Below are 27,425 nucleotides of genomic sequence, written 5' to 3' on the forward strand. Positions count from 1 at the left end.
GCTAAGATATTAGGAAGAAATTCTTCACTGTGAGGGTGGTGAAATGCTGGAATAGATTGACAGAAAAGTTGTGGATGTCCCATCCCTGGAAGTGTTCAAATTCAGGTTGGATGAGGCTTTGAGCAACCTGATCTAGAGGAAAGTGTTCCTGCCCACGGCAGAGGGGTCAGAACTAAATGATCTCTAAGGTCCCTTCCAATCCAACCCATTCTACAAGGTTATGATGCCTTAAAATGCACACTGCTAGCAGTGGCTTGGCAGCATTTCCACCCTCCACCCCCTGCGATAAGGAAAGGGAAAACAGGGACGGAAACACCTTGCAGAGAGTTGGGGGTTAACCCTCCCCCCTCTTGCTCCCCGCTCCCAAATCCCCATCCCAGGCAGCAACCTGCAGCACTGAGACCAAGACCCTTCCTCTCTGGGCTGAGGAACCAGAGTCTTGCCGGGACCCGCCCCTCCCCGCCCTCCTCTTCCTCCTCCTCCTCCACGGAGCTATATAGGGATGCACTGCTAGTACTTCTCCCGCTTGCCGGCTGCCCCGGAGCTACGGAGCTGGGTGCCCTTCTCCATCTCATGGCCCTGAGCGGGACCTGACCATCTCCCCCCCCACACACACAATGAAGACCATCATCGCTGCCTACTCCGGGGTGCTGCGAGGTACCAGGGGGGTTATGGAGGATGGGACGCGGGGGGGAGGGGGATGCAGAGATGGGCACTGGGAGGATACCACGACCGGGGGAGCATCATCCAGTTTGTTCAAGGCGCACGGTGGAATGGAAGCAGCAACCAAATGTGATGTTCCCCTTGTTCTTCCTGCCTGCAGGAATGCTTGGTTGGGAAGAGCAGAAGCGGTGTGCAATGGCGGGGAGGCTGGCTGCAGCTTTTCTTAGTGGTGGGGGAGGAGGGCAGGATTACAGCTCCCTGCTCAGGTTTTGCTTGTTTAGGTGAGCTTGAGGAGATCAAGCAGCTTTCCGGGAGCTGTTGCAGAAGGCTCTGGTTTACCGAAGTGAGTTTGCACTTGCTTAAAACCACATTTTATCTTGGGTTTTTTATATGTCTTCCTGCTCGTGGTAGGAGGGAGGAAATTGTAGTAGTTCAGCAACGCTGCGCGGCTGGTAGCCTTATCTGGTGATGCTGAGATCTCCACACCTCCATCAAAATATGGCAGGGGAGGAAAAAAAAACCACCCCAGCATTGGTGTTTCTTGTTGCTTTATAACGGCGGGCTGAGGATTTGGTGTGAAAGCAAGCTTTGGGGTTGGGAAGCACAGCTGAGTTTGCTTCCCCAACCCTCCACGGTGGTTAAAGTCACTTCCTCGCTGAGAGGAGCAGGTTGGGTGGCGGTGGCTGACACCCACAGTGGGCAGAGCTGCTGCAGGCTGCAACTTACAGGCTGAAAACTCTGTGGGGAAACGAGATGGGGAAAGCCGAAAGTGCAGGCTCCCTTGGGTGCTTGTAAAAGCAGCTCTAGGGAGCTCACAGGGATAAATTCAACAGGTCTAAATATTTTGCTTGGTAGATCCTCCTGGAAGGATGCTTGTCGAGGTTTGCAAACAGTGAGGGCTTGGCAGGAAAATGCCCTTGAGCAACAATTTGCCCTATACCTCCTGAAGGGTCCTCGAGAGGTTGCTCCTTGTTACAAAAGGGGTTTTTGTTGCCCTGCAAAAGCAAACTGCTGATTGCTCCTGGGCTGAAGAGCCCTGTGAAATATTTGTTGATTAAGCAAATCACTATCAGGGTTAAGAGGACCTGAACCTGGCGAATTAACCCCTAAACTCTTGCTTCTTTCTACCCAGTCCTGCATGCAGAGCTGCTGGTGCTCATCTGACACCTGCTGAGAGCAGAGATGGATCTGTAGGATCACTTGTGACCAAGTGAGATCATCTGCATGGTGCTTCCCATGCCCAGACCTGGTTCTTAAAGCAACTTAGCTTTGCTTACACAACAAGCAGAGGACACGTTTGAGCTGAGGGAGGTCACTTGAGTTAATAGCATGTGAGCTGCTGAACTGAGAGTTAACTGCAAGCCAATAAATCATTCAGGAGACCTACAAAATATGTAGGGCTGGCCCAAGGCCTCAGTGGCCACCTTGTTGGCACTGCCATGTCAGTGATGGATCTAGGACATGTGCATAATGCAGACTGGAGTGTGGTTTGGGGACAGTGATTGGCTTCATCTCCAGCTAATCCTGCTTAGGGATGGAAAGCTGTCTTAACTCTCCTTGGGCCAGTCTTCCTCTGAGGCACCTCGTGGGGGTCCTGCAGTGATATTTGTGCTTCCTTACTCATTTCTTCATCTGCTTCTGCCTGGGGAGATGTTGCCTTGGTGACTGCAGCATACACCAACGCAACCCCTTGCCAGATCTGTTGCCTGCCATGGGCAAACATGACACAGGACCAGCTTCAAAGCCTTCTGGTTGAAAGCAAAAATGTCCAGATGCCTGCCAGAGGAGCTCAGGCTGAGCTTTGGGAATGATGACGTGGGACCCTGCAGATCAAAGATGGGCAGAGATGATGTGGGGCAGTGGTTCACACGTGGGGCTTCATCTGCTGCTTGATTGTGTCAGGGTTGCTCTCACATGAAGCATCTTTTCTACTCTTGGAATCATAGAATTGTTGGGGTTGGAAGTGTGAGAAGCTGCAATATTTGGCTTATCAAGGGGGAATTGCTGGGGACTGTGAGGCTTGATCCTTGGGCTGATTGGCTGGTCATAGTTTGTGTTGTGTGGGGTTCAATCCTTGTGTATTGGGAGGGAAGGGTGAGGCGCCGACATGTCTGAAGACTGGCCAGGTCAAAAGTGCAGGCTTTGTCCCAGCCCTGATGGAGAATGGTGGGAACCTACTGGGGAAAGGTATGAATAGGTCTGTTTGACGTCTGTAAAATTTCCACTCCTGTTGTTATCATAGTATCAGTCAGGGTTGGAAGGGACCACAAGGATCATCTAGTTCCACACCCCTGCCATGGGCAGGGACACCCCACACTAGATCAGCCTGGCCAGAGCCTCATCCAGCCTGAGCTTAAACACCTTCAGGGATGGGGCCCCGACCACCTCCCTGGACAACCCATTCCAGGGCTTCACCACTCTCATGGTGAAGAACTTCCTCCTCACATCCAGCCTGAATCTCCCCACCTCCAGCTTCATTCCATTCCCCCTAGTCCTATCACTACCTGAGATCCTGAGAAGTCCTTCCCCAGCCTTCCTGTAGGCCCCCTTCAGATACTGGAAGGCCACAATTAGGTCACCTCGGAGCCTTCTCTTCTGCAGACTGAACAGCCCCAACTCCTTCAGTCTGTCCTCATAGGAGAGGTGCTCCAGCCCTCCGATCATCCTTGTGGCCCTTCTCTGGACACCTTCCAGCACCTCCACATCCCTCTTGTAATAGGGGCTCCAGAACTGGAGGCAGTACTCCAGGTGGGGTCTCACCAGGGCTGATTAGAGGGGGAGGATCACCTCCCTCGACCTGCTGGCCACACTTCTCCTGATGCAGCCCAGGATCTGATTGGCTTTGCGGGCTGCAAGTGCACACTGAGAGCTCATGTTGAGCCTCTCCTCCACCAGCACCCCCAAGTCTCTCTCCTCAGGGCTGCTTTGCAGCCAGTTACTGCCCAGCCTGTATTTGTGCCTGGGATTGCCTCGACCCAGATGCAGGACCCTGAACTTGCTCTTGTTGAACCTCATGAGGTTGGCTTGTGCCCACCTCTCCAGCCTGCCAAGGTTATGGTGTGCCTCTAGCAAACCTGCTATGCACCCAGCACTGTTTTGCTTTTATTTTATGATAAACTGCTTGTATTTAGAATTTAGCAGTGAGCTTGTTTCTCATAGAAGGGACCTCAAGGCTCATCCAGTTCCAATCCCCCTTCTGTGGGCAGGGACACCTCACACTGGCCTTAACCTCCAGGGATGTGGCTTCTGCCATGGCTCTTCTTTCATCTGACAGAAGTTTGGGGTGAGGGAGATTTTTGCTCAACTTTTCCCTTGGAGTTAGTCATGTGCTTCACCTGAGGGTTGGCAGACCAAAATTCTGCCTCGTGGGGGACCTGAGGGGCTCCTGTTGTAGGAGTACAGCACCACTGCTAGCTGTGTTATGGTGTCAGCAGGTCAAGGGAGGTGATTCTACTCCCCCTTATTCCACTGTGGGGAGACCTCATGTGGAGTAGTGTCCAACTCTGGACTCCTCAGCACAAGACCTGTTGGAGAAGATCTAGAGGAGGAGAGAAGAATGATCAGAGGGCTGGAACCCCTCTGCTACAAGGACAGGCTGAGACTGCTGAGGTTGTTCAGCTGGGAGAAGGCTTCAGGGAGACCTTTCTTGTGGCATTTCAGTACTTAAATGGGGCCTATAAGAAAGCTGGGGACAGACATTTTACCAGGATTGTGGCAGGACAAGGGGTGATGGCTTGAAACCAAAAGAGGGGAGATTTGGACCAGATAAAAGGAAGAAATGTTTTGCTGTGAGGGTGGTGAAACACTGGCCCAAGTTGGCCAGAGAGGTGGTAGCTGCCTCATCCCTGGAAACATCACAGGTGAGGTAAGGAGAGACCCTAAGCAAACTGATCTGGTGGAAGATGTCCTTGCTCACTGCAGAGAGATTGGACTAGATAACCTTTGATGGTCCCTTCCATGTCCTGACTCTGTCACAGTATATCAGAGGTTGGAAGGGACCACAAGAGATCATCAGGTCCAACCCCCTGCCAAAGCAGGATCACTTAGGGTAGTCTGCACAGGAAGGCATCCAGATGGGTTTTGAAAGTCTCCAGAGAAGGAGACTCCACAACCTCTCTGGGCAGCCTGCTCCAGGGCTCTGGCACACTCACTATAAAGAAGTTTCTCCTCCTGTTGAGGTGAAACCTTCGATGTTCAAGTTTGAACCTGTTGTTCCTTGGCTTACTACTGTGCATCACCAAAAAGAGCTCGGCCCCCTCCACTTGACACCCACCCTGCAACAGAACTGCTTGGGGGCCAGAGGTCTGGACTTGTGCTCCTGAGTAAGTCCTTTGTTCAGAGCTCCTACATCCCTTCCTGGTTGGATGATTCCCTTTGTCTTGATCAGAGAGTCATAGAATAGTTTTGGTTGGAAAAGACCTCTGAAATCATGGTGACCAATCCTCAATCTGACACCACCCGGGCCACTAAACCATGTCCCAAAGTGGACATGCTTGTCTAGAGCTATTAGGCACTGCTGAGTTAAGTCTCAAAACTGTTGGCTGGTCTCCTGCAGCTGGGTCTACCCTCATGGTGACATCACTTTAATCTGCATACAGCTCTGAGTATTGAGAAGACCAAGTTCAGTGCTGCAGGTGACTGCAGATCTAACACGAGAGAAATGCCAAAACACATTTATTTTGCCCTGCAGAATGCCAGCTGCTGTCACAAGGGGCTGAAAAGTGTTGTTGTCACATGTCCCTGTGAACTCCCTTGTTGACCTCCAGTCAGAGTCATTCTTTACTGCAGATGATATGGGATTATGGAGCAGCCTCCTGGGGCAGGAGCAACCTGGTAATTAATTGTCCAGGGCAGGAGGACTACACCCCACAGTGGTGATTTGTTGGTTTCTGACTAATTATTCCCTGTCTACTACCACTAACAACAAAACTGGAAGTGGAGCCAGCTTGTGCACTGCAGCTGGAGCAGCTGAGGGAACCCAAGACACAGAAGAACTTGTGTTGCTCAAGGGGTTTGGCAGACATCACATCTGATGTAGCAGCTTGCCTTGTAGGCAACTGCTTCTGCATGGCTCCTCAGGAGTACCCTGGACTGATCAGGTGATCTAACTTGGCCTTGGTGAGCCTCCACTGCCAGGCTCTTTGCTAATTCTGTAACTCAAAATGTCAACCAATGAATGGTAGGGGTTGGAAGGGACCTTTGGACATCAGCCAGTCCAACCCCCCTGCTAAAGCAGGGTCACCCATAGCAGGTTGCCCAGGATTACAATGTCCAGGTGGGTTTGGAATCTCTCCATAGAAGGAGAATCCAGAACCTCTCTGGGCAGCCTGCTCCAGGGCTCTGAACACCCTCAGAGCATAAAAGCTTTTCCTCATCTTCAGCTGAAACCTGCTGTGTGTGAGATTGTGCCTGTTGCCCCTTGTGCTGTTGCTGGACATCACTGGAAAGAGTCTGGCCCCATCCTCCTGACAGTCATCTTCTTGATATTGATCAGATCCCTTCTTGGGATTGTCTTCTCCAGGCTCAACAGCCCCAGGGCTCTCAGCCTTTCTTCCTCATGGAGAGATGCTCCAGGTCCCTTAGCATCTTCCTAGCTTCTGTTGAACTCTGCCTAGAAGTGGACCTAGGGCTCCAGCTGTGACCTCACTAGTGCCACTTTGAATATTCACAGGATGTTAGGAGTTGAAAGGGACCTCTGGAAATTGAGTCCAACCCCCCTGCCAGAGCAGGACCATAGAATCTAGTGCAGGCCACACAAACTCATCCAGATAGGGCCTGAAAGGCTCCAGAGAAGGAGACTCCACAACCTTTCTGGGCAGCCTGCTCCAGTGCTCTGTGACCCTCCCAGTGAAGAAGTTCCTCCTCAAGCTGGGGTGGAACTTCCTGTGCTGGAGTTGATATCCACTGTCCCTTGTCCCATCCCAGGGTGCAACTGAGCCAAGCCTGTTCCCTCCTTCCTGACCTCCAGTCCTCAGATTTATAGACATCTATTAAACCCCCTCTCAGTCTTATCTCCAGATTAAACACCCCCAGGTCTCCCAGGGCAGTGCTCCAGTCCCTTAACCATCCTTGTAGCCCTCCCTCAGACTCTCTTGAGTTTCCAAACCTTAATGCTTTGGAGGCTCTAACTTCATTTTCCTCTCCAAGCTGCATGAAGCAGTATAATTCTTGGCCAAGAATCAACATGCTAATTGTCTTGAAAAGCTAGCAGATGAAGTTTGACTTTGACAAGCTTTTAGGGTGGCTTTTTTTTACCTCTCTAATGTTTGTACTTCCTCTTGGCTAATTTATTTGGCTGGTTCCTAATTGAGTGCTGTTGATGAGGTTCTCTGGTGTCCAGGTGTGAAATCCTGTTTAATTCCAGTCCTAGGACCTTTGGTGCTGCACCCCTGCTTAGATAAATGATGAGGTTTGAGGATTTCATCTGAAATAAACTGTGTGGAAGTACACCAGATGCTGCCCCTAGCTGAGTCTGTTGCAGTCATGAGTCAGATGCTTGGTTAAACCATTCATTTACTTCAAGATCTGCTTGGTATCATCACAGTCTCACAGTATATTGGAGGTTGGAAGGGACCTCAAGACATGGAGTCCAACTCCCCTTCCAGAGCAGGATCACCCAGGGTATTCTGCTTCTCCTCATGTTGAGCTGAAATCTTCTATGTTCAAGTTTGTATCCATTGCTCCTTGGCTTATATCTGTGCACCACGGAAAAGAGCTTGGCCCCCTCCACTTGACACCCACCCGTCAGAGATTGGTAGTCATTGGTCTTTCTCCATGGAGCTGCTACTGCATGTGATTGCTGGAATTAGATAAGAGAAGTGTAGTAAGCCACTCAACAGTTGGAGGTTGGCTAGCAAATGAAGCTTCCTTGAAAGGCTGCAGGTAGTTGCTGTCACTGTGCAGCAGTGAGATCTCCTGGGGAAGTCACTACCCTGGGCACCTTGCAAGCTGTATCCTTGAGAGTTGCGTGCTTAGTGCAGGCAGTATCCCATCAGTAGTCTTGTGGCATGAGGTGCAGTGGGACTTGAGGGGCTCAGCATCTTCTCTGACACTGCTGCTAAGATCTCATCCATGTAGACATATACTGTGTCCAGTTCTGGAGCCCATATTACAAGGATCTGGAGGTGCTGGAAGATGTCCAGAGAAGGGCCATGAGGATGAGCAGAGGGCTGGAGCTGCTCTGCTATGGAGACAGACTGAGAGAGTTGGGGGTGCTCAGTCTGGAGAAGAGAAGGCTCGCAGGAGACCTTCTTGTGGCCTTCCAGTGAAGGCCACCTAGCCTCTCAAGCAGGCTACAAGGAAGCTGGGGAGGGACTTCTTAGGGTGTCAGGGAGTGATAGGACTGGGGGGGATGAAGCAAAACTAGGAGTGGGTAGATTGAGATTGGATGTTAGGAAGAAGTTCTTCTCCATGAGGGTGGTGAGACCCTGGCACAGGTTGCCCAGGGAGGTGGTGGAAGCCTCATGTTTGGAGGTTTTGAAGGCCAGGCTGGATGTGGCTGTGAGCAACCTGATGTAGTGTGAGGTGTCCCTGCCTATGGCAGAGGGGTCAGAACTGGCTGAGCCTTGAGGTCCCTTCCAACCCTGACAATTCTATGATTCTATGACACTGGTTGCTAAGGCTGTGGCTCCACACGTTTGGGGTGGTTAGCTCTGGAACAGGTGCCCTGGAAAACAGAGCAAATGGACAACACTATAGTTGGCCAGCACAGGATAAGGAACTGCCTTCTACAGTTTGTGTTTCTCCAGGATTCAGAGTACTTCCTTAGCAAAAGACTGATACAAATGGATACCAAAGGCTGGGCTATGCAGAATTCAGACAAGATGATCCAGGGCATCTTTTTTAAGTGTAAGTTTGCAGCTGCCACCAAGTTAGGTGGCATTGTTGATCTGCTTGAGGGTACAGAGGCTTCACAGAAGGGTTTGAACAGGCTGGATCAAGGCCAGTTGTATGAGATTCAGCATGGCCGAGTGCTGAGACCTGTGCTTGGGACACAACAGCCCCCTGCAATGCTCCAGGCTTGAAGAGTGGCTGGAAAACTGCCTGGTGGAAAAGGACCTGGTGGAGGTTGGTCAGCATCTGGCTGAAGATGAGTCTATGTGTGCCCAGGTGGCCAAGAAGGCCACAGTATCCTAACCTGTATCAGCAGCAGTGTGGCCAGCAGGACAGGGAAGTGATTGCTCCTGTGTATTGAGTCACAACTTGAATCATGGGTTTAGTTTTGGGGCCTCTCAGTCCAAGAAGGGCATTGAGGAGCTGGAATATGAGCAGAGAAGGGCAACAAACCTGGTGAGCAGCTTAGAGCTGGGGAGTCTTGTGGGAGGTTAACAGCTGGACTTGATTTTAAAGGTCTCTTCCAACCAAACTGATTCTATGACTCTATGCACAGCATTCTTTATCTCAAAATTAATGAGAGGTTTGTCTAATGAGAGTTATTAAACTTGGTTATTAGGCTAATGAACTCCCTGAAAGCTGAGTTGTTGCCTTTCCTGTGCTTAGTCATAGAATTGTTAGGGGTGGAAGGAACCTCAAGGATCATTCAGTTCCAATCCCCCTACCATGGGGGACCTCACACTAGAGCAGGTTGCTCACAGCCACCTCCAGCCTGGCCTTAAAAACCAGGGATGAGGCTTCCACCACCTCCCTGGGCAACCTGTGCCAGTGTCTCCATTGGGTTTTAAATCTCTGAATGATGCTTTGGTGTGGGCCCACAGGTGAGCTGTTAAAGGGAAGAGTTTTCTTTGGAGAACTGAACTCAAGTATCAGTGTTGGGCTATTGTGCCATGGTCATTTCCCAAAGCCACATTTTTGTTGACTTGCCAAAGCTGTTCTTCTTTGTCACCAGTAACCAGCCTGTTTATCCACAACATTACAGGCACCAGGACAGGTTAGAGGCTGCCCTACTGGAAAGTAGCTCCACAAAGACCCTGGACTGCTGGTGGGCAGCAAGTTCTGCAGGGGACAGCAATGTGCCCTTGTGGCCAAGAGAGCCAATGGCATCCTGGGGTGCAGCAAGAGAAGTGTGGCCAGCAGGGACAGGGAGGTTCTTCTGCCCCTCTGCTCTGCCCTGCTGAGACCACAGCTGCAATCCTCTGTCCAGTTCTGGGCTCCCCAGTGCAAGAGAGACAGAGACCTGCTGGAGAGAGTCCAAGGGAGAGCCAGGAGGATGCTTAGGGGACTTGAGCATCTGCCCTGTGAAGAGAGACTGAGAGCCCTGGGGCTGTTTAGTGTGGAGAAGAGAAGGCTGAGAGAGGATCTGATCAATGTCTCTCAATCTCTGAGGGGTGGCTGTCAAGTGGAGGGGGCCAAGCTCTTTTGGGTGCTGCACAGCAATAAGCCAAGGAGCAATGGATACAAACTTGAACACAAAGTTTCATCTCAACAGGAAGAGAAACTTCTTTCAAATGAGGGTGCCAGAGGCCTGGAGCAGGCTGCCCATGGAGGTTGTGGAGTGTCCTTCTGTCACCGGTTGGGGCTGTCCCCTTAAGAAAGGGAATATGGTGGACGGAAGTTGATAAACGAAAAGAACTATCTAAACTAATTTCATTGGTGAAGTGGGAGGAAGCACCTTCTGAACTGGGAGTGCAGGAGGAGTATCCTGAGCACTCCAGCACTTCTATCTTCAGTCTTGCTTCCGCTTGTCCTTCAGGCAGCATCTTGCAGCTCCTGGGCTTTCTGCCAAGGCTTCGGCCTTGAAACCGATAAGATATAAGGCCTGTAGTAACTGCTTTCCAATTAACACAAAACTGCCTCTTTTTTTTTCCCTCTTTCTCTCTCTTTTCTAACCACTCTGGGGAATAGGGGGAGAGAGGGGGAGAGCGGAGGTGGGGAACCCCCTCAGCAAGGGGGGGGGGGAACTCTCATTTCTGTGCTACTCTATTGTATATCTTTGTATATATTGTAAATATTGTAAATTTGTATATATTCCCCTGCATATCCTACATTGCTTTGTAAATATACAGCTCCACTGCTTTGCTAATTCAGCTGTGAGTTTTTTTTTCCCTTTCCCTTTACCTTACAAGGGGGAAGGGAGGAGGCTTCTTGGCCTTACCCTTCCAACCCCACGACACCTTCTCTGGAGACTTTCCAAACCCACCTGGATGCCTTCCTGTGCAGACTACCCTGGGTGATGCTGCTCTGGCAGGGGGGTTGGATTCCATCTCTTGAGGTCCCTTCCAACCCCTAATGTATTGTGACACTCTGTGATACTGTGATCTTCCCCAAAATGCCAGCTAAGGAAGGAAGGCAGGCTTGCATGGAGGTTTGAATCCACAAGGTGTTAAGTCTGATATGAACAGCAAGCTCAGGAGTGGCTGCAAATGTCTGTCTCAGCCCTAAAGCCTATCATTGCACAGCCTAGGTCCATCTGGAGTCTGCAGGTGGTTGATGTTAAGGTAGACCATGCCCAGGCAGATACTCTAGCCAGGTGCCATTTCTGCCCATTCCCATAGTCTTTTTCCATTGCCACTGGGTTTATATTATGTCCTTAACAGGGATTTAAATGTTCATCTTGCTTAGCCCACACCAACTACTGGCTTTTGTGGTGTAGAGGAATCTTGAGCTGTGTGAAGGATGTTTTTCCTTTCAGCAAATACCTGACCCCAGGCCACCACTTGTCCAAGGGCAGGTGCTGAGCTGCCTGCTCAGAGCTGTCTGCTAAACCTCTGCCCTCTTCCTGTCTGCCAGAGCAAAACCTTGCCACAAAAAGCTTAATGTGGTTCAGGAAGCAGTCTGACAGGTTGACTCCTGCCACCCAATACCACTCTATTTCCAGGGCTAGCAATGCCTACAATCTGTTAAAGCATCTAGAAAATGTTGAAGCACAGATCTTCATTTGGAGGGGCAGACAGTTGTCTTCAGGGGAAGGGGATAAGGCTTTAGCTGATCCAAGCATGGAGGGTTGGGTTCATTCCCCCAGACATGTTTGGGTAGTGAAGTGCAGTTGCTGAAGGGATTAAATTACATGGGGCTGGGCTGTCATGGATTGCAAATCCTCTGTCACAAATCATCCTGCTTGCCAAATTTGAGATATGGTTTTGCTGGCTGGACTGCTCAGTGGGTAAAGAATTGGCATCCAGAGGGTGGTGCTTAATGGCTTGAAGTCCAGATGGAGGCAGTGCCAAGTGGTGTCCCTCAGGGATCTGTGCTGGGACCTGTGCTGGTTAATATTTGTATCAGTGCTATAGACAGCAGGATCCAGGCACCATCAGCAGTGTGCAGATGGCACCAAGCTGAGTGGGGCTGTGGATCCACCAGAGGGACAGGATGGCATCCAGAGGGGCCTGGACAGGCTGGAGAGGTGAAGCCCAGGTGAACCTCATGAGGTTGAACAAGAGCAAGTGCAGGGCTCTGCCCCTGGGCTGGAACAATCCTCACTATCAATACAGACTGGGGGAGGAGGGGATGGAAAGAAGCCCTGAGGAAAAGGCCTTAGGGGTGCTGGTGGGGGAGAAGCTGGACAGGAGCAGGCAGTGTGAGCTTGCAGCACAGAAGGCCAAGGGCAGCCTGGGCAGCAGCCAAAGCAGCACTGGCAGCAGAGCCAGAGAGGTGATTCTGCCACTTTGCTCTGCTCTGGGGAGACCTCACCTGGAGTGCTGTGTGCAGGTCTGGAGCCCTCAGCACAGGAAGGACCTGGGGCTGCTGGAGCAGGTCCAGAGGAGGGCCGGGAAAATGACTGGGGGTTGGAATCTGCTCTGAGGCCAGGCTAGGAATGTTCAGCCTGGAGAAGAGAAGGCCCCAGGGAGACCTAATAGCAGCCTGATGGTACCTGAAGAGGGCTACAGGAAGGCTGCAGAGAGACTGTTTGCAGAGGCCTGCAGTGACAAGATGAGAGGCAATGGCTTCAAAACAGAGAAGGGCAAATTTATCAGGAAGAAGTTCTGCCCCATAAGGGTGGTGGAACACTGGAACAGGTTGCCCAGGGAGGTGGTTGGGGCCCCATCCCTAGAGATATTGAAGGTGAGGCTGGACAGGGCTCTGGGCAACCTGATCTAGTTGAGGATGTCCCTGATGATTGCAGAGGGGTAGGACTGGATGAGCTCTGGAGGTGCCTTCCGGCCTGGGCCATTCTAGGGCTTTTGGGTTGTTTTTGAGGATGTGGAGGTGTGGCCACCACTCCACAACTGCTGAGAGCTTCCTTTAAACTGGCATCTAGAGTGAGGTCTGTCTGTGGGCAATCTTGTTCCTCAGGTTTTGGGGCCAGCAAGTTCCCACAGCTGCAGAGGAGGCTAGCTTGAGGCTGTGCCTCCTGAGCAAGAGCCACAGATTTCCCTTACCCTTTGGCAGGGAAAATGTGGCTTTGTGAAACATGGGATGGAGTTTAGCACTCGGCCCAGGTTTGGGGATTGACTGCCAGGTGTGACTCAGCAGCATGGGATTTCTGAGTCTTCCTGCTTAGGTATTCCAGGGTTGCCAATCAGTGTGTGGTGACAGCTCAGCTCGAGATGTTCTCCTGGCTCATCTTGGAAATGGGAGAGATAATTACCTGCTGAATGGACTCTTAATACTGTTCTGTGTTATCTTGTGAGGAGCTGCTTTCAACCCAGACTGCATTAGTGCTGTAGGCTTCAGCTTGTTGGCAGTTGCAATGACATGGAATCCCAGCATCTTTTAGGCTGGAGAAAGACCCCTAAGATCAAATCCAACCATTCATCCAGCATTTCCAGGTCACTGCTAAACCATGTCCCTCAGCACCACATCTCCAGGGCTTTTCAGTCCCAACAGGAGTGGTGACTCCACCACTACCCTGGGCAGCCTGTTCCAGAGTTTGGCAACTCTTTTGGGGAAGAAATGGTTCCTAATATCCAACCTAAACCTTCCCTGGTACAACTTGAGGTCACTTCCTCTTGTTGAAATCACTTGTTCCTTGGGAGGAGAGATCAGCCCCCACCTTGCTCCAACCTCCGTTCAGGGAGTTGTAGAGAGCCAGAATGTCTCCCCTCAGCCTCCTTTTCTCCAGATCAAACAACCCCAGGTCCCTCAGCTGCTCCTCACAAGCCCTAGTCTCCAGACTGTTCACCAGCTGCTTTGTCCTTCTCTGGACTTCTTCCAGCCCCTCAATGTATTTCTTGTAGTGAGGATCCCAAAACTGAAGCCAGTACTCAAGGTGTGGCCTCATCAGTGCTGAGAACAGAGGGACAACCACTACCCTAGTCCTGCTGGCCCCACTAGTGCTGATTTAAGCCAGGATACTGTTGGATGCCTTGGCCACCTGGGCACACTGCTGGCTCATTCAAGTGACCTGTTCTTAACCAAAGCTTAGCCTGGTTGAGGTAGTTAATGCATAACCCATTGCCAGGGTTATTCACTCAGTGTAGGCTAATCAGAGTCAAGGGTCTGAACTGTGTGAACTGAACAAGAGGGAATGGCCTCAAGATGCAACTGGGTAGGTTTAGACTGGACAGTGGGAAACACTTTTTCCCCAGCAAGAGTGGTCAGGCACTGGAATGTGCTGGGCAGGGAGGTGGTTGAGTCTCTGAGCCTGAATGTGTTTCAAGATGGTTTGGATGTGGTGCTTGGGGCTATGGTTTAGGGGTGACCCTTGTAGAGTAGGGTTCTGGGTTGGCCTTGGTGATCCTGAGGGCCTCTTCCAATCTGAATGTTTCTGTGATTCTGTGTGAGCTGGTTCTAGATTCAGGTTGCAGTTTGTGGTTTGGCTCTCTATTGATAATCTTCTACTAGGAAAAAAGCCCAGGAAGACACCTAGCTGTTATGTAGGGTCCATGTGCAAACTTCACTTTAAATGTCATTTAAGAGGGGCTGTAAAACTACCACAGCAGTTCTGTGGGTGCAACTACTGTGTGTTTAGTCCTATTGCCAAGACAACCAACATGGACAACAGAGATGCTTCACTTATTTACAAAATGCATTGGTGACTATTTCTTTGTAGAAACTAACAGAGCTTCTGATACCTGAATGTCATAGAATCACAGAATGGTTTGGGTTGGAAGGGACCTTAAAGCTCATCCAGTTCCAATCCCCATGCCACAGGCAGGGCCACCTCCTGCTAGCCTGGGTTGCTCAAGGCTTCATCCAACCTGGCCTTGAACACTTCCAGGGAGGAGGCATCCACAATTTCCCTGGGCAGCCTGTTCCAGTATCTCCCCAGCCTCACTGGCAAGAATTTTTTCCTAATCTCCAGTCTCAATTTCCCCTTTTCCAGATTCAATCCATTGCCCCTTGTCCTACCACCACAACCCATTGTCAAAAGTCCCTCCCCAGCCTTCCTGTAGCCCCCTTCAGGTACTGAAAAGCTTCTCTGAGGTCTCCCTGGAACCTTCTGTTCTCCAGCCTGAGCAGCCCAAATTCTCTCAGCCTGTCTTCACAGTGAAGGTGCTCCAGGCTGCTGATCATCACGTCCAGAGAAGATCTTTGCAGTCACATTTGACTAAGGGCATCACCAACAGAGATACGGAAGTCATCCCACACTGCACTAACCAAGGCCACACCTGGAATGTTGTGTGAAGTTTTTGTCCTTGCTAGGGTTGGAAGGGACCAGTAGGGTTGCGAGGGGTCCAGTTCCAACCCCCCTGCCATGAGCAGAGACACCTCACACTACATCAGGTTTCTCACAGCCACGTCCAGCCTGGCCTTCAAAACCTCCAGGGATGAGGCTTCCACCACCTCCCTGGGCAACCTGTGCCAGTGTCTCACCACTTCTAGTTTTGTTGCATCCCCCCAAGTCCTATCACTCCCTGACACCCTAAAAACTCCCTCCCCAGCTTTCCTGTAGCCCCCTGCAGATACCAGAAGGCCACAATAAGGTCTCCTAGGAGTCTTCTCTTGTCCAGGTTGAACAACCCTGACTCCCTCAGCTTGTCCTCACAGAGATGCTTCAGCCCTCTGCTCATCCTCATGGTCCAGAAAAGGTCCATCCAAGGGCTGGGAAGCTGCCATGAGGAAAGGCTGAGAGAAATGGGTTTGTTTAGCCTTGAGGAAAGAAAGCTCAGGAAAGACCTTCTCACCATGTTTGGGTATTTAAAGGGTGGCTATAAAGAAAATTAAGACTGCCTTGTGATGAAAAATCAGATGGAAAAGATGAGGGGTGATGAGTACTGGTGACTCCTGGGGAGAGCCTGGTTGGACACAAGAGAAAATGGCACAAGGACAAGCAGCCAGGAAAGTGGTGGAATCCCCAGTACTGGACACTTAAGAATCAGCTGGGCAGGGTGCCGGATCATTTTGTCTGATGCTTTGCTAAGAAAGGTTGATCCTTGAGGTTCCATTTGAACTCTTATTCTATGAGGTTCCTTCCAGCTTAGTATTCAGTGGTTCTGGACATGAGCAGAAAGTGTGAGCTTGCAGCCCAGAAGGCAAATCACATTCTGGGCTGCATCCCAAGCATCATTGCCAGCAGATCCTGAGAGGTGATCCTGCCACTTTGCTCTGCTCTGGTGAGACCTCACCTGGGTACTGCATCCAGCTCTGGAGCCCTCAATATGCAAAGGACATGGACATGATGGAGAGGGTCCAGAGGAGGGCCGAAAAATTATCAGAAGCTTGGAGCACATCTGCTATGAGGACAGGCTGAGGGATCTGGTGGTGGAAGGGGGGTTGCACAGTCTGGGTAAGGCTCCAGGGAGACCTAATAGCAGCCTTCCAGTACCTGAAGAGGGCTACAAGAAGGATGGAAAGACACTGTCTGAAAAGGCCTGCAGTGATAGGATGAGAAGCAATGGCTTCAAACTATTTATTTAGAATAAACCATTTATTTATTTAGAATAAACCAAACCAGGTTGGAAGAGACCTTCAAGATCATCGTGTCCAACCCATCAACCAATCCAACCCACCCAAACATCTAACCCATGGCACCAAGCACCCCATCAAGTCTCCTCCTGAACACCTCCAATGATGGTGACTCCACCACCTCCCTAGGCAGCCCATTCCATAGCGCAATCACTCTTTCTGTATAGAACTTCTTCCTAACATCCAACCTGAACCTCCCCTGGCACAGCCTGAGACTGTGTCCTCTTGTTCTGGTACTGGCTGCCTGGGAGAAGAGACCAACCTCTGCCTGTCTACAACCTCCCTTCAGGTAGTTGTAGGGAGTGATAAGGTCACCTCTGAGTCTCCTCTTTTCCAGGCTGAGCAATCCCAGCTCCCTCAGTCTTTCCTCACAGGGCTGTGTTCCAAACCCCTCACCAACATTGTTGCCCTTCTCTGGACTCGTTCCAGCAAGCCAACCTCCTTCCTAAGCTGAGAGACCCAGAACTGGACACGGGACTCAAGGTGCAGCCTAACCAGTGCAGTGTACAGGGGCAGAATGACCTCCCTGCTCCTGCTGGCCACACTGTTCCTGATGCAGCCCAGGATGCCATTGGCCCTCTTGGCTGCCTGGGCACCCTGCAGGCTCATGCTCAGCCTACCATTGACCAGCACCCCCAGGTCCCTCCCTGCCTGGCTGCTCTCCAGCCACTGACCCCAGCCTGTAGCTCTGCATGGGGTTGTTGTGGCCAATGTGCAGAACCTGGCACTTGGATGTGTTAAACTAGAGAAGGGCAGACTGAGATTTGATATTAGGAAGAAGTTCTTTACTGTAAGGGCAGTGGAACACTGTAAGAGATTGCCCAGGGAGAGGGTTGAGGCCCCATCCCTGGAGATATTCAAGGTGAGGCTGGACAGGGCTCTGGGCAACCTGATCTAGTTGAGGATGTCCCTGCTGACTGCAAAGGGGGTCAGACTGGATGACTTTTGTGGTCTCTTCTGGCCTGGACCATTCTATGATGCATGCTATGATTCTAGCAGTCTAAATGTGAGCATCTGCTATGGCATCCCCACCAGTACACTCAGGTCTTGCCAGCAACAGCAAGGATGAAACCCATTCCATATGATAGCTGCTTAGCAACATCTGCTCCCTTCTAGCAACAGGCTGATCCTCAAACAGGAAAACAAACCTGTGAACACTTCATGGGTGGACAGCAGCTTGATCTGCCTTTCAGCCAGGTTTTGTGGTGCTTGTAAAAGAAGGAAAACCCACCTGTAAGTGCTGCTTTGGGGGGAAAATTCCAACCTGTAAGCTAAGCCTGTTCAGCCAACACTTCAGTGGGTGGTTCTTCATATAGAAGTCAAGTCTTTCACTTCAGTTTTTTTTTTACTTGATTTTTCTACCCACTTGGAGGGCTTAGGCTTCTAAAAGAGTGACTTTCAATTCCTTCATCCCATGTTTCCTGCTTTTGAAGAGCTGTGATGATTTTCCTAACCCCCACTGGAGCGGTAGATCCCTGGAGCTGTGGGTTGAGGTGTTGCACAACCAGCCTTTGAGCTGTGCTGTGTAAGCTCTGGAGCGCAGAGCTTGCCTTGAACAGGCATGTAGGAGTTGTGCAACAGAGCTGGTGGAGGGTAGCTGAGCAACAGCTCGGACCCACAACCTGGTGTGTTCTTGCCTGTGGTTTTGAGCTGCCTGATCTTTATCCTACGGTGAACTTGTGGATTTCCCTCGTATCTAACACCACTCCCAGGACCTGGCAGCTTAAAGCAGCATGTTAGGACCATGTGTTAATATCTTCTGCACTTCCATAGAATCAGAGATGTCAGGGTTGGAAAGGACCTCAAGGACCATCCAATTCTAACCCCCCTGCCATGGGCAGGGACACCTCACACTACAGCAGGTTGCTCACAGCCACATCCAGCCTGGCCTTAAAAACCTCCAGGCATGAGGCTTCCACCACCTCCCTGGGTAACCTGTGCCAGTGTCTCACCACCCTCCTGGGGAAGAACTTCCTAACATCCAATCTGAATCTACCCATTTCTAGTTTTACTTCATTGCCCCCTAGTCCTACCACTCCCTGACACCCTGAAAAGTCCCTCCCCAGCTTTCCTGTAGCCCTCTTCAGATACTGGAAGGCCACAATTAGGTCTCCTCAGAGCCTTCTCTTCTCCAGACTGAACAACCCCACCTCTGTCTCTATAGCAGAGCAGCTCCAGCCCTCTGCTCATCCTTGTTGCCCTTCTCTGGACACCTTCCAGCACCTCCAGATCCTTCTTGTAATAGAGGCTCCAGAACTGGACACAGTGCTCCAGGTTGGATCTCACCAGAGTAGAGGGGGAAAATTACCTCTCTCAATCTGCTGGCCACAATTCTCTTGCTGCAGCCCAGGCTGTGGTTGGCTTTCTGGGCTTCAAGTGCACACTAGTGGCTCATGCTGAGCTATGGTCAAGTAAATAGAAGCATGTTTGGGTGGGAGCTGATGCTGCCTATTAATCCTCTCCAGTATCCCCCAACCAGCTGCATGTTGGCAGATAGCAGCCCTTCCCCTTACAGGATGCTTTAAGTCCATGGGAAGTCTCAGCCTTTGACAAGTCTTTCTCCAAAAGCAAACTGCATGGAGATTTGGGTTAAAACCTCCTATTTGAAAGGAAAATGCTGTTCTGTTGTTGCTCAGTGTGTGAAAGTATCCTTAACTTGGATTTCTTTTTCTCTTTCTAGGCACAGGATCAAACATCCTTTCTGCTCTGCAGGATTTGTTCTGGCTGTCTAAATCCAAAGTAGAGAAACAACTCCAGATCATCTCTGTGCTGCAATGGGTCCTCACTTTCCTTGTCATGGGTGAGTAGAGGCTTCTGGCCTGCAGTGAAGCTTTTCTGCCTAAAAACTGGAGGAAAAAATACTAACTTTTATGTAAGCATTAATTATTGAAAGTGCACTGCAGCAGGGCAGCTCCTGGGGGTGTGGATGATGTAAAGCACAATCAGAATGCATCTGGTTGGAAGGGACCTTCAAAGGTCATCTTCTACATCACCCCTGCAGTCAGCAGAGGCATCTCCAACTGCATCAGATTGCTCAGGGCCCCATCCAGTCTGACCTTGAATGCCTCCTGGGATGGAGCCAGCCAAGAGGGCCAATGGCATCCTGGCCTGCATCAGGAACAGTGTGGCCAGCAGGAGCAGGGAGGTCATTCTGCCCCTGTACTCTGCACTGGTTAGGCCACACCTTGAGTCCTGTGTCCAGTTCTGGGCCCCTCAGTTTAGGAAGGAGGTTGAGATGCTGGAAGGTGTCCAGAGAAGGGCAGCAAGGCTGGGAGGGGTTTAGAGCACAGCCCTGTGAGGAGAGGCTGAGGGAGCTGGGGGTGCTTAGCCAGGAGAGGAGGAGGCTCAGGGGTGACCTTGTTGTTCTTTACAACTACCTGAAGGGAGGTTGTAGGCAGGTGGGGGCTGGTCTCTTCTCCCAGGCAGCCAGTACCAGAACAAGAGGACACAGTCTCAGGCTGCACCAGGGGAGGTTTAGGTTGGAGGTTAGGAAGAAGTTCTTCCCAGAAAGAGTGATTGCCCATTGGAATGGGCTGCCTGGGGAGGTGGTGGAGTCGTCATCACTGGAGGTGTTCAGGAGGAGACTTAATGGGGTGCGTGGTTTACTTGATTAGATGGTGTTGATTGATGGGTTGGATGTGATGCTCTTGAAGGTCTCTTCCAACCTGGTTTATTCTATTCTATCCCTGTGAATCCTTTTCCAGTATTTCACTGCCCTCATTGTGAAGAACTTCCTGCTGATGTCCAACCTAAATGTACCCTGCTCCAGTTTCAAACCATTGCCCCTCATTCTGTCTCTCCAAGCCCTTCTAAACAGTTAATTTCCAACCTTCCTGTAGGTCCCCATCAGATATTGAAACGCAGCTCTGAGGTCTCCCTGGAGCCCACTTTGCCTGTCTGGGTTCCTCTGGATGTCATAACTGCACATGTTGATATGATTAGCAATAAATGGCTGTACCTGGCACTAGAGAACTACAGAAGCTATGGAAACTCCTACAGGTCATAGTATCATTAAGATTGGAAGAGGCCTCTTAAGACCAACTGTCAACCCAACACTGCCATGTCCAATAAGCCTATAGGTGGTTGGGGGGTTTTAACACCTTCAGGGGTGGTGACTCTATCTCCCTGGGCAGCCTGTTCCAATCCCTGACCACTCTTGCAGCAAAGAAATTTTTCCTACACTTAAATCTAAACCTCCTCTGCCACAAGTTCAGGCCATTTCCTCTCCTATCACTTGAGACTAGGGAGAAGAGACCAATCCCCACCTGGTTCCAAGCTCCTTTCAGGGAGCTGTAGAGAGCAATGAGGCCTCCTTTCACCCTCCTCTTCTCCAGACTAAACCACCCCAGCTAGTTCCCAAAGAAACATCTTCTTAGAAGCAGCTGGCAACTAATGCAACTGTTTGCAACAGAACTTAATTTTGACTTGGTCTCTTTCCAAGAGATGGGCAAGATGTTGCTCTTGCTGAAAGTGTTGCCAAGCCTGGAACAGGCTGCCCAGAACAAGTGGTGGAATCCCCTTCCCTGGAGGGATTGAAAAGCCATGGAGATACGGTGCTGAGGGACATGGTAGATTCAGATTGGATGTGAGGGAGTAGCTCTTCCCCATGAGGGTGGTGAGACACTGGCACAAGTTGCCCAGGGAGGTGGTGGAAGCCTCATCCCTGGAGGTTTTTAATGCCAGGCTGGATGTGGCTCTGAGCAACCTGATCTAGCATGAGGTGTCCCTGCCCATGACAGGGGGATTGGTACTGGATGATCCTTGAGGTGCCTTCCAACCCTATGCTTCTATAGGTCAGTGGTGACCTGGCAGTGCCTGGTCAATGGTTGGGCTTGGTGATCTTAAAAGTATTTTCCAACCAAAATGGTTCTCTGAGGTGTGTGTTTTATCCCAGTAAAGTAGAACAGAGTCTTTGTCTCTGGTTACTTCTATGTGAAGCCTCAGGCTGCTCTGCTCTGTGGTGTTGCTGATAATTAAGATGCTTATTGCAGGCAATCAAAGAAGCCTTGCTGCTCCCTTCCCAGTTTAGTTGGTGCTAAAATAGCAACGTTTGTGGGTGGGATCTGTGGGACCCTGGTAGGTGTAGACCTGGCATGGAAGAAACCTCCTTGGTGTGGGCCACAAAGAAATCTTGATGCTTGCCTAGTGTTACTCATGCCTGGTGAAGCAGGCTGCCCTGTCTGGAGGTATTAGAGAAGAGAGACCTGGGGAGTCTATGAGGGGGAGGTTGAGGGACTTCAAAGCAGGTAGCAGTCTCAGCCCTACATAAGGGATTTTTAGCTAAATCCGATTTGTTTGAGGATTAATGACATCAGATTGAGCCTAAGACTGCAGCACAGAAGGGTCAAAAGGCAAGGGGCTCCTTATGCAACTGTAAAATGCAGACCAAAACCTGACCCAACCACGTTTTCTTCTTTTGTGGTCCTCTCCAGGTATTGCTTGCACTTTAATCCTGATGTACATACTGTGCACAGACTGCTGGGCCATTGCTGCTCTGTATTTAGCCTGGCTGGTATTTGACTGGAACACACCAAAGAAAGGTAAATATTGCAGAACAGATCCTTGCTGTTCAGCTGTCCCTATCCTCTTGTTTGGACAAAGAAGCATTTCCTCCTTAGGGTGACTTCCCTCTGTAGTGGGGCTTGGCTGAATTGAGAGGTGGTTCTGCTGCTTTACTCTGCTCTGGTGAGACCTCACTGCAGTGCTGTGTCCAGCTCTGGAGTCATCAACACAGGAAGGACATGGACCTGATGGAATTGGGTCCAGAGGAAAGCCATGAAAATGATCAGGGAGTTGGAGCACCTCTCCTAGGTGGACGGGCTAAAGGAGCTGGGGGTGCTCAATAGAAAGAAGAGAAGGCTCTGGGGAGACCAATAGCACCCTTCTAGTATCTGAAGGGGACCTACAAAAGGGATGGAGGACAGGCTCTACAAGGCTCTGGAAAACCTGATCTAGTGAAGAATGTCCCTGATAACTGTGGGGGGTTGGGCTTTGGAGTTCTCTTCCAACCCAGATGATTCTCTGAATCACTAACCAGCAGCACTATTTGAAGAGCCCTCAGCAGAAGTGGGGACTGCAGGTTTTATTGACTCTGAGGGTGCTACAAGATGCCATTCACTAATCCCAGGTAACCACTGGCTTTTAACACCCTTTATAAGGCTGAGAGTCTTCCTGTAGGTCAGAAAGATCTACATAAAGATTGAAGATCTTGCAAGCCTCTCTAGCTCTTGCAAGGTTCAGGTTATGGTGTGACTACTAAGACATGGTTTCCCTAAGGTGACACTGGTAGGATCTATGAGGGAGAGTCCAAGGGAGGGCTACAAGGATGCTGAAGGGACTGGAACACTGCCTGGTGAAAAGAGGCTGAGAGACCTGGGGGTGGTTAGTCTGGAGAAGAGAAGACTGAGAGGGGATCTAGTAAATGTTTACAAATATCTGAGGGCTGGGGGTCAGGAGGGAGGGAACAGGCTCTGCTCAGCTGTGCCCTGGGATAGGACAAGAGGCAATGGATGTAAGCTGCAGCACAGGAGGTTTCACCTCAACATGAGGAGGAACTTCTTCACTGGGAGGGTGACAGAGCCCTGGAGCAGGCTGCCCAGAGAGGTTGTGTAGTCTCCTTCTCTGGAGACCTTCAAGCCCCATCTGGATGTGTTCCTGTGTGACCTTTGCTAGATTCTATGGCCCTGCTCTAGCAGGGGGGTTGGGCTCAATCTCTGGAGGTCTCTTCCAACCCCTAACATCCTGTGATCTTGTAAGGTGTCAGTATTGCTGCACATAAAGCAGAAGGCTTCATTTCAGACAACACCCTGTAGAAACCACAGCATCACAGAAACATTCAGGTTGGAAAAGACCCTCCATGTGAAAAGAGCTTTAAAGACATATTTATTTGTATTTTTCTCTTCAGGTGGAAGAAGATCCCAGTGGGTGAGAAACTGGGCTATTTGGAGGTACTTCAGGGATTATTTTCCAATAAGAGTAAGTAACAGCTGAACTCTGTGCTTGATATGATGGAGCAGGTCCAGAGGAGGGCCAAAAAAATGATCAAGGGGTTGGAGCAGCTCTGCTCTGAGGCCAGGCTGAGGGAGCTGGGGATGTTCAGCCTGGAGAAGAGAAGGCTCCAGGGAGACCTAATAGCAGCCTGCCAGTACCTGAAGTGGGCTACAAGAAAGAGAGAGACTGTTTGCAAAGGCCTGCAGGGACAGGATGAGAGACAATGGATTCAGACTAGAGCAGAGCAGATTTAGATTGGATGTGAGGAACAAGTTCTTTACCATGAAGGTGGTGGAGCACTGGAATAGGTTGCCCAGGGAGGTGGTTGAGGCTCCATCCCTGGAGATATTCAGGGTGAGGCTGGACAGGGCTCTGGGCAACCTGATCTAGTTGAGGATGTCCCTGCTGAGTGCAGAGGGGGTTGGACTGGATGACCTTTGGAGGTCCCTTCCTACCCAGACCGTTCTATGATTCTGTGCACTGAGACTTAGCTAGTGTAGCAACAAATTCTGTGGAGATGAGGTACTTACACTAGTCCTGTTAACAGGACGTGGTTTACTTGTTATTGCCATACTACTGCTTGGAACAACTGTTCTTGTGAAGTCAAATGCATCATGGATTTGATGATCTTTGAGGTATCTTCCAACCTTGGTGATACTGTGAGTAGTGGCACCATGGAACCAAAGAGTAGTTTTGTTTGGAAGAGACCTCCAAGATCAAGTCTAACCAATCACTCAACCCTGTCTAATCAACCAGACTTTGGCACTAAGTGCTTCATCCAAGCTCTTCTTAAACACCTCCAGGGACGTTGACCCTACTGCCTCCCTGGGCAGCACATTTCCATGGCCAACCTCTCTTTCTGAGAGGAACTGTTTTCTAAGATTAAGCCTAAACTTCCCCCTGTGCAGCTTGAGACTGTGTCCTCTTGTTCTGGTGCTGCTTATGTGGGAGAAGAGACCAACTCCCACCTGGCTACAACCTCCCTTCGGTAGTTGGAGACAGCAATAAGGTCTCCCCTGAGCCTCCTGTTCCCCAGCAGCAAGGCTCCCTGCTCACCTCTCCAACTTCTGTGCTGCAGTAGTCCTGTGGTGTTCCTTCTTCTACCCCTGTTCTCCTCTTGCAAATCTAGCTCAGTTTTGCTGCTTTCCAGTTACACCTAGGCAAAACCGGCTGTGAACCAGGTGCACCAAAAATCCTTGCACTTCAGAGGGAGCAGTGAAACCAGCTCTGGGGTCTAGCTGCTTTTGAGAAAGGGGACTTTCCAGCCATGGGAATAGCTCTAGTTCTCAAACTTGTTCAACTTCTGCTTGTCCATATCCTGCTAGTTTAGATGGGTTGCTGACAGGGGCCAGGGCTGTCAGTCTGCTCTGGGGACTGCAGAATTAGCTGAAGGACTTGGAAGGCAACAGGGGCCAAATTCAGCTTAGGAGGGAACCTGATCCTCTTTGGAAGGGCACACAGCTGAAAGGACTATTATGCAAAGCTGTTGGCAAGTTTCACTCAGCCTGAGCAAAAGGGAGGAACCTTGTCATGCATTTTTGAGCTACCTGTCCTTAAGGCAGTCCAGCTTCTGAAAGCATTGGGAGAGCCAGTTCCAGCAGGAAGCCAAAGTGCCTCCCAAAAGTCCTCCTTTTGCCAAGTCATTTAAAGTCTCAGGGTGCCTCTGGGGAACAAACCTCTTGCCACACTCTTGCTGCTTTGAAGAGGCAATTCTTTGGCAAGTACAGGTGTACATGGAAAAATACACCCCAGCTGCACAGCCTGGCTAGCCTAGGTCTCAGCTAATGGAGAACAGAGTGCTCCAGTGCTGAAGATGGAATTCAAATGAATTTTCTGGTACAAAGTCCTCAGTACTGCAATAAACTCCCCTTTCCTGGTAATGCTAAAATGGGTTTGCTCCTCCTGGAGACTTGACTCAAGAGGGTCACCAGCAATAGCTGCTCTCCTTATTTCACCACTTCTTTGTGTTTAGAATCTCTCTCATGGAGAGTCATGAGGATACTTAAGGGACTTGAGCATCTGCCCTGTGAAGAGAGACTGAGAGCCCTGGGGCTGTTTAGTGTGGAGAAGAGAAGGCTGAGAAGGGATCTGATCAAGGTCTCTCAATCTCTGAGGGGTGGGTGTCAAGTGGAGGGGGCCAAGCTCTTTTGGGTGCTGCACAGCAATAAGCCAAGGAGCAATGGATACAAACTTGAACATAGAAGGTTTCAGCTCAACAGGAGGAGAAATTCTTGACAGAGCCCTGGAGCAGGCTGCCCAGAGAGGTTGTGGAGTGTCCTTCTCTGGAGGCTTTCCAAACCCACCTGGATGCCTTCCTGTGCAGACTACCCTGAATGATCCTGCTCTGGCAGGGAGGTTGGACTCAATCTCTGGAGGTCCCTTCCAACTTTTACTGTTCTATGATTCTGTGATGACTGTGGAATGTGTTGGGTTGGAAAGCACCTCTGAAGGTCATCTTGTCCAGCCACCCCCACAGTGAGCAGGGGCATCCTCTGCTAGATAAGGTTGATCATGGGATGGCTAAATTAGTCTGTCTGCATGGAAACCTGCTCTGCACCAGCCATGTGGGTCAGATCCACTGCAGATAGTAGAAGGTGGACAAACAGTTGGGTTGTTCAAGTAGGTTTAGAGATCAGATGGAGTAGATAAGCTGAACTTCTCTGATGCTTTTGGACAAACACTAGGTCATGAGGTCCATTTGTGAGAAATCCTTTATCACTTGGGATAGAGTTGTGGAAGGTTTCTGGCTCGCACAGGTAAATGGTATCAGAGGGCTGACAGCTGTGGGGTAACTCCTGAACCTGCCAGGGAGCAAGAGCCAGTTGGTTGCATGGTGGTTAAAAGCTGCTGCAGGGTTGTGATGTGCTAGAGGTGTCTGTCTGTAAACAAGGGACTTTATCCACAACTCCCTGAAAGGAGGTTGTAGTGAGGTGAGGTTGGTCTCTCCTCTCTAGTGCCAGGTGATAGGACAAGAGGAATTGGCCTGAAATTGTGTTAGGGGAGGTTTAGCTTGGAAATTGGGTAAAATTTCTTTGCTGAAAAAAATGGTCAGGGATTGGAACAGGCTGCCCAGGGAGATGGTGGAGTCTCCATCCCTGGAAGTCTTCAAAAATCTTGTGGACATGGCACTTTGGGACATGGTTTAATGTCCAAAATGGTCCTAGGTTGAGAGTTCAACAGAGCTATGAGGGATCAGAGCATCTCTCTTATGAGGAAAGACTGAGACACCTGAGGCTGTTTAGTCTGGAGAAGGCTGAGAGGGGATCTGATCAGTGTCTAGAAATACCTGCAGGGTGGCTGTCAGGAGGATGGAGGCAGGCACTTTTCAGTGATCCCCAGCTGATACAACAAGGAACAATGGAAAGAAACTCAACCGCAGGAAATTCCATCTCAACATGAGAAAAAACTTCTTTCCTGTGAGGCTGTTGGAGCCCTGGTGCAGGCTGCTCAGAGAGCCTGTGGAATCTCCTTCTCTAGAAACCTTCAAAACCTAGCTGGATGCATTCCTGTGACCTGTGCCAAGTGGTCCTGCTTTGCAAGTCACCCAGAGCAGGTTGCCCAGGATCACAATGTCCAGATGGGTTTGGAATCTCTCCAGAGAAGGAGACTCCACAGCCTCCCTGGGCAGTCTGGTCCAGTGCTCTGGCACCCATGAAGTCAAGAAGTTTAACATTATGTTCAACTGAAACCTCCTGTGTTCTAGTTAGTGCCCATTGCCCCTTGCCCTGTTGCTTAGCCACCTCTGAAATAAAATCACAAACATTCAGGTTGGAAAAGACCCTCAGGATCACCAAGGCCAACCCAGAACCCTGCTCTACAAGGCTCACCCCTAAACCATAGCCCCAAGCACCACATCCAAACCACGGTGAAACACATCCAGGCTCAGGGACTCAACCACCTCCCTGCCCAGCACATTCCAGTGCCTGACCACTCTTGCCATGAAAAAAGGTTTCCTAGTGTCTGGTCTAAACCTACCCAGGCACAGCTTGAGGCCATTCCCTCTTCTTCTGTCACTAATTACCTGGGAG

At 50.4% G+C, this 27,425-nt stretch overlaps 1 protein-coding gene across 1 annotated transcript in view; it reads left to right on the forward strand.

The window, feature by feature from the left end:
• Window positions 1-518: 518 nt before the first annotated feature.
• Window positions 519-27,425, forward strand: part of DGAT2 (diacylglycerol O-acyltransferase 2) — a 48,244-nt gene continuing 21,337 nt past the window's right edge. Inside the window, exons 1-4 of the mRNA XM_068139307.1 lie at window positions 519-657; window positions 19,088-19,207; window positions 21,840-21,947; window positions 23,312-23,382. Of these exons, the coding sequence (XP_067995408.1) occupies window positions 618-657; window positions 19,088-19,207; window positions 21,840-21,947; window positions 23,312-23,382 (339 nt within the window). The 5' untranslated portion in view covers window positions 519-617. The remainder of the gene's footprint in view (window positions 658-19,087; window positions 19,208-21,839; window positions 21,948-23,311; window positions 23,383-27,425) is intronic.

Source organism: Melanerpes formicivorus, unplaced genomic scaffold (genome assembly GCF_026170545.1).
Source record: "Melanerpes formicivorus ecotype bairdi unplaced genomic scaffold, bMelFor1.0.p_v2 SCAF_1, whole genome shotgun sequence".
Lineage (NCBI taxonomy): Eukaryota > Metazoa > Chordata > Aves > Piciformes > Picidae > Melanerpes > Melanerpes formicivorus.